Source organism: Periophthalmus magnuspinnatus, chromosome 5 (genome assembly GCF_009829125.3).
Source record: "Periophthalmus magnuspinnatus isolate fPerMag1 chromosome 5, fPerMag1.2.pri, whole genome shotgun sequence".
NCBI lineage: Eukaryota > Metazoa > Chordata > Actinopteri > Gobiiformes > Gobiidae > Periophthalmus > Periophthalmus magnuspinnatus.
The window spans coordinates 30062010-30076806 of NC_047130.1; the positions used below are offsets into that span (position 1 = coordinate 30062010).

At 39.4% G+C, this 14797-nt stretch overlaps 1 protein-coding gene across 2 annotated transcripts; it reads right to left on the bottom strand.

Moving 5' to 3' along the window:
- Positions 1–589: 589 nt before the first annotated feature.
- Positions 590–14797, bottom strand: LOC117371134 (dysbindin). 2 transcript variants are annotated; one of them, XM_033966758.2, is made up of 4 exons: positions 14650–14797; positions 2933–3088; positions 2265–2405; positions 590–2190 (listed from the first exon to the last, which is right to left on the bottom strand). In XM_033966758.2, the coding sequence occupies exons 1-4, from the start codon at positions 14672–14674 to the stop codon at positions 1961–1963; spliced, it is 552 nt and encodes a 183-aa protein (XP_033822649.1). In that variant the 5' UTR covers positions 14675–14797; the 3' UTR covers positions 590–1960. The 2 variants fall into 2 exon arrangements, with proteins under 2 accessions (XP_033822649.1, XP_055077797.1); XM_055221822.1 differs by having other exon boundaries at positions 1898–2190; positions 2933–3085; positions 14650–14780.

Sequence of the window (14797 nt, forward strand, 5' to 3'; positions counted from 1 at the left end):
ACATAATTCAAATTAACAAAAGGATTAATTGATTAGATTCAGACAAAGATAAGTCCCAGTGCTACTTACAGTAAAGATGAAGTGGAGCATGATCAGATCTATCCAGGAATATGACCTCGAGTGGTTTCCAAATGTGTTTTTCTGTAATATATGCTCGACCATAGCTCCGCCCCCCACCCACTCCCACTCTCTCCAGGACTGTGCACTCTAATAACAGGGTAAACGCTGTGTTACAACTCAATCTATCTACAACCTAAAACTATGCAAACCAGATGGGCCAGTCAGGAGATGTGACATTTATCAACATTTGACATATGATTGGTCATAATAGGAAACAGTGAGAGGTGTTGACTCTCCACCTGAGCGGAGCTGGTCATGTGGTCTGTAGTGGGTCAGGGTGGAGTACTATTTCCACTCTTTACGTTGTGATTGTTTAATGGTGTAATGTGCATATGATTGTGCTTATTCCACCTCAGACTCGTGCACTACATGTGAAACACTCTCTGTCTGTTTCCATTGTTCAAAATCTTCATATTGTTCTTTTTAGAGCAGAACTTCAGGTTTTACTTTAAACAGCACAATCGATGATGACACACAAAAACGCAATGTTTATTCAGAAGAAACGGAAGATGAGGCGGATAAAGTGAGTTCTTGTTCATCAGCTGAATCACCAGGGTAAGCTTCAGAACCAACAATTTACTCTGACATTATGAAGCAGGAATGTTTTTTAGTCAAGTTCCAAAAGTTATGTAATTTTGGTAAGTTTCAAAACTTACCACGCAACAAGTCAATGCTCAGTTCATGTTGGCACAACCTTAAATACACATTTCAACAGTTAACTCAGATCAAAACTCAGATCAAAACTCAGATCAAAACTCAGATCAAAACTACAAAACACTTTTCACAGAGCCTAAAAACACAACGATCACTTGTCTAAACACTGCAACTGTAACTCTGTCTTTGCACGTTCGATAGTCCGATAGTGTATCTAAACACTGCACTCACCAAAGTGCACAGACCAAAGACTCAAAGGACAAAACTGAACAAAGAAATCACAATGTGAAAGTATTTTATCAACAGACATAAAAACACTACAAACCAAAATGTTAAAAACGTCTGTGGAGAAAACCTGTGTGAACCAGGTTTTCATCCAGAGACAGTTTATATCCACCTCCTAAAAAGCACAGATTTGAAAATTGTGCTTTTTTGTTTCCTAAATGATTGTGTAATATTTTCCACATATTTACAGGATTTACCTCAGACACAGAGACACTGGAGCTTCAGACTGTGACCCTCACACACGTCTGAAGTGTCTCTGGAGTCTGGAGGAGGCTTATATACTTTTATAAATCTGATGATTGTGTTTATATTTTATATTTTAAAAGTGTCCTTTTTACAAGACATTTTGTTTATAAAGTTTAGTTTTTCAAATATTACAAATTGCTTTGTGTCTTGTGTGAATAGTTGAATGAGCAAAAGATTTGCCAAATTTACAGTTTCAGAAAATAAACCAAAGTGATTGAAAAAAAACTGTAAATCATTTTTTAAATTATTATTTTGGGAACATTTCATCAAGTCAAAACAAATATAATACATGTATGTATATGTAAAATTATGGTAAAAACTCAAGAGTTGAAATAATCAAACATCTGACAATCATGTATTTTATTAAGTAAAATAATTTGCTCAAATTTAACTTTTGACTTTCTCACATTCGTCTCTATTCATGTGAGTATTTTATTGACACTACAAAGTCCTAAAATATTCTCCTTTAAAAACATCCTGCTGCTAGAATTAAACTGTCAGAACTCAAGTCAAATATTTTATTTACATTAAGTCAACGCACAGCTTTTTACACAATGTGACCCATTAATCAGTGAAATACATACAAAAATAAAAGACAGCTCAGGTTGAGGACAGACTTTTTTAAGTCCATTGAAGTTTGCGACTCTGCAGTGACTCACAGAGCTCTGTTCTCTGTGACCTTTGACCTCCTCTTCAGCGTCCCGCTCTGCTCCTCATCGTCGGAGCCCTCTGTGGCCGAGTGCATCCCGTTGGCGTTCATGTTCTGACTGTCCCCCGAGGACACCGAAGACGTGGACGACATTCGGGACTTGGAATCAAGGCCCTCGAGGACGTGCTGGAAGAGCCCGTTGTTGAAGACCTCCTCATTGTTATTGCTGCTTTGCACTGATTTGAATGAAACAAAGACTTAGAAACATAAAACTAACCCTGTATAATATGAGCGTTCAGTCGTTTCATACCTGTGATCGGGGCAGTGAGGACAGTTTCTTCTCCTGAGCTAAAGAAAACATCTAAAGTGTCTTGGTCTGAGATGTCGATCAGCTCCATCTGGTCGAGCAGGTCCACGTTCACCTCCATAGACGAGATGCTGCCAATCGGTGCTGCAAAACAATCACAAGATTATGACACTAATAAAATCATTAGAGAATAACAACACAATTAAGAGATTAGCTGTACATGAGATAAAAGACAAAAACAACAAGGACTTACTAAGATACGCCTATAGAAGTTTATTTAGCAGCTCATAGATAATAATAATAATAATAATACATTTTATTTGTTAGGCGCCTTTCAAGGCTCTCAAGGTCGCCGTACACATATACACACATACACAATACAAATAGAACAATGTAAAATGATTAAAAATACATTTAAAAACAAATATAGATTAAAAGACAGAGCAGTTATGGTCAGAGAGGTCAGGATGATGTTTCAGTCCTGCTCATTCTTCCCTGACTATTGACCTGAAGTGACTAAATCTAACAGACCTACATGTCGATTGCAGGTTTATGTGTTATGTTGGTGTTTATTCTCAGATTATTGTCACATTTTATTGGCTGTTGGTTCATTTGCAGCTTTGATATAGGACTTAAGGCAGATGTTCTCGTCAGGACATCGCCAAACTCACGTCTTTTGTAATCTCTGATGCTCAAATGGGCCGACGACAGATAAACATCCACGTCATGTTGGAAAACCTCCTCAAAGAAGCGCTGTCTCTCTCGAAGCTTGAGCTGTTGAGCTGCGTCCATGTCTGAGACCTTCCTCTGACTGTGCTCTGTGTCTGCTGGAAAAGAACAGCACGATTTAGAAGAGAACTACTGTATTAATCAATTATTTTGTAGATTTATTCATGTATGTTTCTTCTCATACAGTCAGTAATTGCAGAAACATGTTTTCTGTGTGAGGCTGAGACAAATTGGACAAGAAAAGGCAGAATTATTCAGCAGAAAGTGGTGTACAAGTGTGGTTGAGTAACACAAACCTGCAGGGGGCGACATTTAGCTGCATTAGATCTTATTAAATCCTCCGTACTTTGTCTGAAGCCTAAAATGGTCATGATTTTTGTCCTCAACATTTAATCCAAACATAGAAACAAGTGGAAATCTTTTCTCTTGAGCTCACACGGATGATTGATTGAGCGACTGCAGAAGCTTTAATCACAACAGAACAGTTAATATTATGACTCAAACTAAACTATAGAGCTGATTTAATAATGTTTGCACACTTTAACCACCTCGAAACCATGCGGTCAGTCAGTTTACTATGTACTAATCTCGTTTAAGAAATCACTCAATCCAATTTTCCAACTCACGAGCATCAATGAGATAATGACTGTGAATTAAAGGAACAAAACAGAATGAAGAATAAGCGTTTAAAGAGGTTAGGAAGTGATATTAAATGGAAATACAATGAAACATATGAACATTACACAGTTTTCCACACACATATAGGCCATACAGTTGGGAATCTTTAGTATTTAGGAGTGATTTTACCAGCAGAACTCAGCTAAAATGGGTCTAAACTGGGAATAGTGCTAAGAGCGTTTAATGATGAAGAACAGACACTCAGACGCTTACGTTAGCCACATTCTTGGGATTCTCCACCGTTAATTGATAAATTACATTTCTTTAACATAACCACGGTGTCCCATCACAACAAAATCAAACTTTAATGTTGGATAACGCGGGTTAAGGTTGTGTCTGCTCAGCACAGACAGGACAGGCCCGGTGCTGTGTGTTTGACATCCTTCCTCCAGGGCAGAGCTCAGTCAGAGAAGGTTCAGAGGAGGAGGAGGAGGAGGGACAGAGGGCGAAGAGGGTGACAAGCGCCTTTATTTTTCCTCATTTCACTTTTCTTAATGCATAATAATATAGTTTTTTAGTAGATTTTATAGGCCAAAAGCTAAACTGGACTCTAAAAATTAGATTGGGCATAAAAAATTGGATGATCAATTCTTTATCCCAACCATGTGTGTGTAGTTGTGTGTAGTTAAATGAAATACTAAACCACCGAGATGGTCCAATGTGAAGTTTTTGAGTTGATACTAAACTGATATATTGATATTTGGTGATACTGGTACTGATAAAATCCACAGCAAGGCCCGAAAATGTGTCTTAAGATGAGGTAAAGATCACAAATTAACTTTTCACTTTGGAACAATAGCAACAAAATGTATTTATCTGAGACATAAGATGATTTGTTACATGGTTGTGTAAATGTACAACAATATTTTAGCCTTTTATTTCCACGTCACTCATTAGTCTGTTCAAAAAGACAAATGTGCTGCACTGAGGACAATCTAAGGTGCACAAACACTGATACGGAGACTCACAGCATAAGGAAAATAGCAGCCAATTAAAAACATGTAAATCATGTGTGTTGTGTGTGCGTGTGATGCAACCCAGTTTTGTCACTATTACACAATCACAATACTGCCCAGAGTCAAGAGGAGTGAAGGGTCCAGTGCTGACAAAGCAGGACGTCGTCGAGTGTTAGAAGTCAGCGTCTTGATCTATGTTTGAGAAACGGGAGGCAAATATATAAAAGTCCAGATCGTCCAGCGAATAAAATGAGACAAAGTGCTTAACTAATGTTTTTTATGCACTGCTTAATGATAATTGATCGTAGCATTGATCGTTACCACTTAAAGCCTGAGGTCTGCACAGAGCCAAAGGTTATTCACGTATTGATTTGTCTTCCCTGTTCAGTTCTATTTCCATTAAAGAGTCTTGATCAATGCGGGTTCCCCTGGCCTCATGACCTCACAGCCTCTGGTTAGTGACAGCAAAGAGTCTGTCCACCACCAGGGCGTTTCAGCACACGAAAGTCAAAATATCAAGACAGTAAGAGAATATACACTGTCTGGCCCCAAAAAAGGTCACACACTCTAATATTCGCTGTGGCATTGTTTCGATTTTGCTTCTGCAACGTGACAAGATTTATTTTCATCCAGTGTTGCATTAATTCTTCACCAAAATGTTGCATTGATGATGGTCGAGTCTAACGCTGCACAAAGCTTCTCCAGCACATCCCAAAGATTCTCAATGGGGTCTGGATTCTGTGGTGGACAATCCATGTGTGAAAATGATGTCTCATGCTCCTGAACCACTCTTTCACAATTTGAGCCCCATGAATCAATCAATCAATCAAACTTTATTTGTATAGCACTTTTCAACAGCAAAAACTGAACCAAAGTGCTTTTCAAGTGCATTAAAATGTAAAAACAACAACAACAAGAACAAAAATTCTATATACAAAACAACAAACAATAAAAAACAGTCATTAGCTGAAGGCAATTGTAAACAAATGAGTCTTTAGCTTGGCTTTAAACAGAGACAAAGTAGTGACTCAGCGTAACTCTAGGGGCAAAGAGTTCCAAAGTCTGGGACCAGCCACAGAAAATGAACGGTCACCCCACTGTTTCCTTTTGGTTCTGGGGACCTCCAGCAGCTGTTGACTGGCCGACCGCAGAGCTCTGTTGGGCGTATGAGCCGTTAACAGCTTGCAAAGATATAAAGGTGCAAGACCATGCAGAGCTTTAAAAACAAACATTAAAAGTTTAAAATCAATCCTGAAACGAACTGGGAGCCAATGGAGGGAGCACAGAACCGGGGTGATGTGACTATGTTTGCAGGTATTTGTCAGAAGTCGGGCTGCAGAATCCTGGCATTGTCATCTTGGAATATGAAAAAAATCCATTGATGGAATAACCTGGTCATTCAGTATATTCAGGTGTCAGCTGACCTCATTCTTCTGAACCTAGACGTATTTGCTTAGTTAAATCCAGGTGGCGACTTTTTTTGAGTGATTGTTTTTGGACTGCTCGTGAGTGATCTGCCTTACAAAATGGTCCTGACTACATACATTTATTACTGTTTTACAGCAAAAAGACTCATCAACCCATTTTTGAAAGTTAATTAACTTAACAATTAATTAATTAACAAGTCAGACTCTTGATCAGTGTCATTTAAAGCAAAAATGTTAAGTTTGTTTCTGCAAAGTCTGAACTCTGCTCCCAAAAACACGCTGACAGACACATCTCTAGTCTCTGTCAAAAGCACCAGTCCTTCCACTGATGATTTTAAATAATGAGATCTCAGTCAAATGTGACTACTAAAAAACTACCAAGCCCTAAATGCAACACGTGCAAATAAAAACATCCAATGGCAAAAGAGCAGAACTGACCTATAGCACAGATTTGAGCCAGTTCAGCCGTGAGAATGTAACATTCATTGTTCAGATGAGAAAAGCAGATGGTCTTATAATGAGTAAAACAGACTGATACAGACCGGACATGTCTGTGTGCCATTCTGCCCCCTCCCCACAGTCGCACAAACCCAGCCTCCACTGTCCCGGGGCAAGCACAGAGAGCGTCCATTCACAGAGGGACAAAGACAAGATGTAAAAGATCGGGACTAAAGCCAGTTTAAGGAAAAGGCCATGAATGAGACAGAGCCAGAATGCAGCTGAGATTAACAGGAAACCGGAATCTTTAGTGCATCAGAATCTGGGGAATTCCAGCACTTTCCATTTTCTAAGTTTGCCCGCTTCATATAGAGACGGCAAAATGGGGGGAAACGACTAAAAATGACCAACAACAGCAACAAACATTTCAAATTATATGCAAAAAGATGACTCAGGTGGTAGAAGAACTGCGGTTTGAGCATGCACACAGATGCAGTAAGACCATACAGTATAATTCTACTTTATTTTAACTCTAAACAAGTCATTTTACTACGCAGATTATAAGAATTACTTTAGATGAACATGCCCTTTAGGCTACAAGAGATGCTAGAATTAAGCTTATTCATTATAAAATTATTCATTGATTTCATTTTACTCCATTAAAGCTGCACAAAATGAGCTAATTACAGAAGAATAACTGCTGGAAATGTAAAAACGATAGTAGTACATATCTTCATTCTCTCTAGGAACGTCCCATGGTGTCTTTATTTTGGACTGATGTTATTAAAACCCTGGAAAAGTGGATTGTCCCGCTTATCCCAGCGTCGCTACAGATGTGTCTTCTGGGAGATAAGTCTCTGGATTCACAGTGGACATGTACGACTTGGCAGTGGCTGGTTTTATTGTGGCTGACAGACAAATTTTGAGGGTTTGGAAAAGTCCCCAAAGGTCGAGGACGGGTTTAGACTGATCACGACAGCGCTGCGTTTGACAGACTGGACAAAACCAACAGGATTTAGACAAACTTTTTGTCATTTGAGATATTGCAGTTGATTATCGTGATCAGCTGTCACGTGTTTTGTTTGTTTTTTGTTCTTAAATTGATAATAAATGCACTTTGACCAAACCGTATAGATACCAGAAGTTGCCTGCCAATGAAATTTGAAAAGATATCTTACATAAAACCATATTTTGAACGTCTGCTCTAAGAAATTATTCGTTTCGTAGCAGAACGGCACATTAATTTGTTCGGTAAACGCTACAGACGGTGTGACACACAGCTCCATTACCCCAACAGTCCCCTGGTGAAAACGTGAGCTCTCGTGTGTGACTGCGAAGGTCAGGACAAAAAAAAACCCAGCACTTTTCAATGCGTCTTCTTTTAAGACATGGAAAACGCCAGAGTTCTCAGCGTTTGATAAAGACAGTAACATTGAACTCTCAGTAGAAAACCAGCACAGTGATTAATACAGAGTTTGTTTGACTACTTCAGCGTACGCCAAGGCCTTTCCTGATACTCGCTGTCCTTGTGCAAACGGATGAGATCACTCTTTTGAAAACAGCCCTGGCGGTGGAATTGAGTGTTGAGGGAGGCGTCCAATCGGGTTTAGAATAAGAGACTCCCTCAATGGCAGCGTGAAGAGCCGAGGAAATGAGACGAGTGGAAATGGACGGTCGAGTGCTGTCTGCTTTGTAGCCTCTTTAAGGATGAAGTGCTGTAGAAAAGTCAGACGTCCTGGGGCTACTACGGGGGAAGTCGTGAAATGATTTGGGGAAATTTGCTCATTTTTATGTGTTTACTTTTTAATTCACAAAGGTTTTATTGTTAAACTACATTACGACAACAGCCAAATATTGATATTCAACTAGTCCATTTATCTATTTTCTTCCTCTTATCCCGGGCCGGGGGGCAGCAGTCTAAGCAGAGACTCCCAGACTTCCCTCACCCCAGACACATCCTCCAGCTCCTTCGGTGGGTCCCCAAGGCGTCCCCAGGCCAGAGAGACGTACACTCCTGATCAAAACTTTAAGACCAGTTGAAAAATTGCAAGCATTCACATTTTGCACTGCTGGATCTGAAGAAGGTTCTAAGTCGTGCTTCAAAATGCAAAAAGAAGAAATGGGAGTGAGACAAAAAACAATAGAGTAAGTAATTTATTGCAAACAACCATTAAATTGAAATAGTCTGTTCATCATCTGATCAAAAGTTTAAGAGCACATCTAAAAAACTAAATTAAAAATAAACCTAAAATAGAAAGAACTCAAAAAAGAACTCAAAAAATTACTGCACCATTCTTGTTAATCACCTCAAAAATTTGTTTCGACGTGCTTGATGCGAGTGTTTCCATAAGACTCGTGGGAATGTTGCTCCAACTCGTGAAAATGGCTTCACAGAGGCAACTGTCTGGAACTCGTGTCCATTTTTGTAAACCTCCTTTGCCGTCCAACCGCAAATGTTCTCAGTTGGATTTAGATGTTCTCAATTGCATTTAGGTCCAACAGTGTCCAAACTACTGAAACCTTTTCTGAAAATGTTATTTCTATTTTAGGAGGTTTTTGGGTTTTTTGAGATGTGGTCTTGAACTTTTGACGAGCTGATGAACAGACTTTTTCAGTTTAATGTCTGTTTGCGATGAATTACCCCCCCTTTTTTTTGTCTTACTCCCATTTCTATTTCTATTTTGAAACACTACTTATAAACTTTTTAAGATCCAACAGTGCAAAATGTGAATTCTAGCTATTTTTCAACTGGTCTTAAAATTTTAATAAGGAGTGTAGATCCTCCAGAGTCTGCAAAAAAAAGTCAACAAAACTACGGGTTCTTGCTTTGTCTCCAGTCATGGAACTTCTTTAGTCTGAAGTTGGACCTAACCAGACATGATAAGCTTTTGCACATTACAGTATAAATACAGTGTAATATAAGTAGTTTCACTGGCCGACGCTTTAAACACACTCAAGTTGTGTATCAAATGGCCAAAGCTGCTGGCACCAGGCAACAGTGAGTGGCATGAGAGCATTTACACTTGTTTGAGCTGACGCAGTGAGAATAGACTGGCTGGCTCTTTTCAGGCGCTGTGATTTTATTTCACATGGACACGCAGCCAGCCGTGACATGGGAGAGAGACTGGCAGGGCTCATGTTCGACTATAAATTGCATTTTACTGGGCCAAGTTTTAGCAGTGGAACTAAATTAAAATTACTCCAAGCTATGTATGTGGTCTTTGAATGACATTATCTACTGTTTTTAGTCATTTTATGGTAACTTTAGTGGGTAAATTTGCAGTTTTCTGGTCAAACACCCCTAATTCTAAGTGTCTCGTGCCTCCAGTCACCTCTGCAGATCAGGTGTTTCTGATCACAAACACCTGGCTGCAGGAGCGGAGTTTGAAGTGTGGATACCTGTTAGGCCAATCACACTGTTCTCCAGACCCCGTCCCTCCTCTTCTCTTCACTGTCTTGTCAGATCATAGATTCTAGCTCCTAGGTCCTATAGCCTCTAACTCCTTCACCTTTGGAGCTACATCACGGGGTCAACCATAAGAGCCCTGCGCTTTTCTTTTCTCTGGCTTTTTTCACACACACAGATGCAAAAAGTCAAAGCGTCCGCAGCCCTCGTTTATTTAAAGTTTATTTGATTAAACGGGGCCAACTCTTAGAGACGTTTATTGTGCAGACTTGTCACATTAAAGTGGATGAGTGTTTGGACCTGACCCGCTCACACCTGCTGTAGATTTCTTATTGAACTGTCTGACCATCCTCTGTTTCCAGTTGACCCGTGCATCACTATAACAGAACTGTGACCTATAATCTGTACGTATATGCAGTAAACTGGAGCAGGCACGCCTCATGTTCTTATATTTATCCTGTGCATGATCTGGTTCTTCTGTACCAGGGCACAGTCGACTGGGGCACGTGTCCCAGTAAAAAGAGTCTAGTGACGCCCCTGCAGAGGCCGACACTTATCTGTTTTTGGTTTAAGGAGCTCGGAGCTTTAAGAACAATTTGACAAACTGGGAACAAGTCAGAGTCTAGTTTAGCAGCTCTTTGGAATGTGAAACGTGAAATGTGGTTGTCGTCAGAGTTTAAAAGTTCAGTCCCACTTAAATCATGTAGTGACACATCGAACACACTTCTTAACTCATCTTTATGACTTATCTTAACCACAATATTAAATGAATGAACCTTTTGTCATGAATGAGACCAAATTACTCCTGAGGTTTTTAATGAATAACAACCTCAAGATCTTTATCGACAATGATTCTAGTGTATAAACCATGTCATGCAGAGACATTAAGCTTTCAGATGAGCGTTAAACGAGCTCTCAGATGTTTCAGCCTATACATAAGAGCATAATGGAGCGATTGAATCTCCCACACCGTGTGAACGCAGCACAGGGGAGGGTCTCATTAGATAAAAAGCCTATCTTGTTATTTTATCTTTGCTCCCAGCTAAAGATCGACCCCAGCCTTCTTCCAGCAGGCTGTTAACAGTTTGCAGCCCTTGTGGTAATTAATACTGTCTACGGCCTTGAGGAATGGCACTGTAATTGGGCAGATAATGAAGCTGCTGGTTAAAGCTCACTGAAGATGTTTAAGCCTTCAATCTTTAAAGCCGCCCTCCATGTCTTTTCTTTCAAAGGCCTCGAAATAGAAAGAAAATAGCTCGGGTTAAGTGAGCAGACAGGTGGTCCTTCAATGCATCAGTGTCACTTTTATTCTAGGATTTCTCACAACGATAATTTTCACATCCAAAATATTGAAGTGAAAAAGCAAAACTTGAACAGTATGGGTCAAGATTACAGCCTGTCCAGTCATTTTATTGTTTTCCAGACAGTTTGTTTGGTATTTCTCCTTAGAGTACATCCCGACACAACTCTAATTCAGCTTCAGAATATTTGTTTATGTTGGTCACATTGGAAAATTGTCTGCACGCTGCACTTGCGTCTGATTTGAATAATAAATTTAAGCATGTCTTTTGAAACACGACTACTGGCAGCGCTAATTAATATTTTACAACTGGAAATACTAAAGCGGTTTTCCCACAAAAGCTAAAGCTCGTTGAGTAGAATTAGGTCTTGAATTGGCAGCGTGGAAAAAGTCTTAACCACAGTCCCTCTGGAGCTGACCCAGATAATGATGAGGTAATTTGTGCGTTTTAATGAACTATTTAAAAGTGATCAATCCATGTACAGTGTGAGGTTTGTCTCTGTGGACTCTACTGAAAACTGCCTAAAGACCTGGTTCTGCTCATTTTACTGATAAATGGATTTGCCAAAAATGTGTTAGCTTAACAATTTCACTATAATTTCTACAGTCAGATTTACATGATAAATATAATTCTTAAAAAAAAAAAAAAAGAGATTAAAGAATTTGAGTATTTTCTCTTTCTTCTCATCATAATAGTGACGTTTTGCAGAAAACACCATTATTATGATGACACAATAATAAAACATCACAGATATGTAATAACTTTACTTTTTCAGCTGTTACTGTTTCTTATACCAAGACTGTGCAAAAAATTACTAATTTTAATCAACTCAGAGCCAGTCGTTTCCAGTTGTCAAATGATCTAGGGCAGGGGTCGGCAACCAGCGGCTCTTTCGTCTTTACACTGTGGCTCCATGTAGCTTGGGAAAATAAATTAAGTATTTAACTGAAGTGTATTTGTGTTAGTTATTTCTTGATTGTAGTTCTGAATCAGAAGATAATTGTGATCTTGATATTTCATTTATAATTATATTTTCATTCAAGCATCACACTTGTGGAAGCCGGTACACGACAAAACACCGTGCATTTATCACAAGACATTTCCAAAATAAACACACAGCCTTTGTTGAAAAATATCCAGAGGGAAAAGAGAGAAAAAAAGCAGTTTCGGGCCTGATGCAGAGGCTGATCTGAGGAAAAATCTATTCAAGAAATGGATGACGTCTGCAAATTCAAAGACATATATGAGTTTTGTGGCCGAATATATGAAAGAGTCGTTCATTAATATTTCAGAACATCTATTCATGCACTTTAACAAGTGTGAAATTGTGCAGAAAATCAGATACGTTTGTGAGCAGCTGTTCTTCACCATGAACTATGTTACAAACAAACAGCCTCACGCCTCACAGACGACAGCTACAGTCCTGCAGAAACATCAAAGTGACTTCATACAATCTCAATGCAGACGCTGTGCAGAGGCTCAGGAGCAGAAGTCCCATTAACCAGGGACAATAAATGTTTATGCAGATAATTTGCAAGTACTATAGTTGTTTATACAAAGAGTAAAGGTAAAAACAGTATACACAGCGTTATCTTCATTTTAGCTGTCAAAAAGTGTTTCCAGCTCCCAGTGTTTTTTTTTCTTTGCTGTGGAAACCGGGTCCAAATGGCTCTGATCCCCTGATTTAGGTCTACGGTCAGTTAGCATGCGGCGCTGAAACACTTTTACTGTTAAACTGCACTGATAAAAGTCTGTCAGTATAAATGTGAGTAATGTGCCGTCTTATTGGTCTTGTTCAAACTGTACACCCACATTTAGCTGTATATGTCTGTACTGTACAGCAGCACGAGCCGTCGTCAGGTTTCAGTCCTGTTGCAGTGAGATTGCAGCATCTGGCCCATCCACAGTCTGTCCACACGACCGCGCTTTGGCTCATTTCCACAACAAGCAGCACCAGCGCCGGGCTCAGCAACAGATGGGGTCGGTCGTGGTGAAGGCAACAGCTGATATGTTTGAGCCTCATGAAACCACAGAGGGACTGACTCTATCCCCTCCTGACTCTGAATGTGGGTTTGTGTGTCTGTGGGCCACCAGTGAGCAGCGCCTGATTGGATAGAGACGTACAATCCCATTAGAGGCAGCAGATTTTTGTCTGGACTTGTGCAGTGGCCCTAATCGGCTAAGAGCACTCGATATTAGGGGAAGCATTAGTCAGCGCGATGATTCAACATTCCTGGGTTGGATTTGGGCTGGAACAGCACTTTCACGTCCAGGAAACATCCACAAAACAACAACGAATTAACAACCGCGACTAGGCTGTCACTCCAGAGTCATCACAGTGAGAGGATTACAGGGAAAAATAAACAATGACACCGTTCTCCTGACAGTAATCAGAGTAAAATGAGCCAAACATGATCATAAACTCAAGCTGGTGAACATGGGACAATACAAAATGAGCTAAATGACTGTAAAATGAGTACGATAATTGAGAAGCAAAAACGCAATAACTGTGCACAATGTGTTAATTCCATATTGAACAGTTACATCAACATAACATGCATGTAAAATGCTGTATATATGTATTTATACTGTGTTTTTCATATCTGTGGACCTGATGTTTGCCCTGTGTTTCAATTAAATTGGCCTCAACAAAAAAATGTATATTCCGTATTTTCCGGAGTATAAGTTGCTCTGTTTTCATAGTTTGGCCAGAGGTGCAACTTATACTATGTGAAATATGTGGGTTTTTTCTTCATTATTATAAATTTTTTCGCTCGTACGACTTATACTCTGGTGCGACTTATACTCAGATGTGATTTATATGTGAAATATATGTTTTTTCTTCATTACTATGCATTTTTTGACTGGTGCGACTTATACTCCAGAAAATAACTACTCTTAACTATTCATGGCTTGGTACAAAACACAAAAACATTTAACTAACCTGGTCAAAACTTATAAAAACCTTTAACAGCTGAAGGCATTTGGAAATAGGTTTTAGGGCCGTCTAGCACATGCCTCAGGACTTACTGGGTCAGTTTGAGCGTAAACTTGGAAGCCATGTTCACGACCTACAAGTGTCACCTTGTAGCTCCAAAATACATCACAGAGAAGCATGACCCAGTACAAGAAATGTATTTGTTAGCAGTACTTCAGCCAGTTTACAGTCGTCTATAATAAGAAACACAAACCAGACTAGTGTCGCTTTATAACAGCACAAAATTTCACTTCAAATACTCAAAATAGAATGACAGTATGTATAATTATCTATTATCTAAGACTAGAAGGATGTCAGCCTTATAATATGAGCCAAAAGTAAAAAATACAACAAGTTTTACAGATAATTTGCTTCATAAACATTCATAATCAGACACAAACTCCTTCCACGTCTAGTTTCTTCACTCTGTCTTTAGATAGGTGTCTTAATAGTTGCTTTTTGCAGCTCATACTCACTTGTCGTGTGTGTATTTCCACTCATGTTGTCAGAAGGTCACAGCAAAACCAGAGAAGTCAGTGAGTCAGACTGCGATGGTCATCTCTCCAGCTCTTCAGCACAGCCGCACCAAACTGCTCCTCCAAGTGACTCCCTCAGCGGCTAATC

Bases quoted from the DNA above. Each gene is read 5' to 3' on its own strand.
- LOC117371134 (XM_033966758.2), bottom strand. From the start codon at position 14,674: ATGAGTGGAAATACACACACGACAA. The intron at 3,089-14,649 runs GTGAGTATGAGC...GTTCTTTTCCAG, and splicing joins TGGAAATACACACACGACAA to CAGACACAGAGCACAGTCAG. The intron at 2,191-2,264 runs GTATGAAACGAC...CATTCAAATCAG, and splicing joins CCTCACTGCCCCGATCACAG to TGCAAAGCAGCAATAACAAT.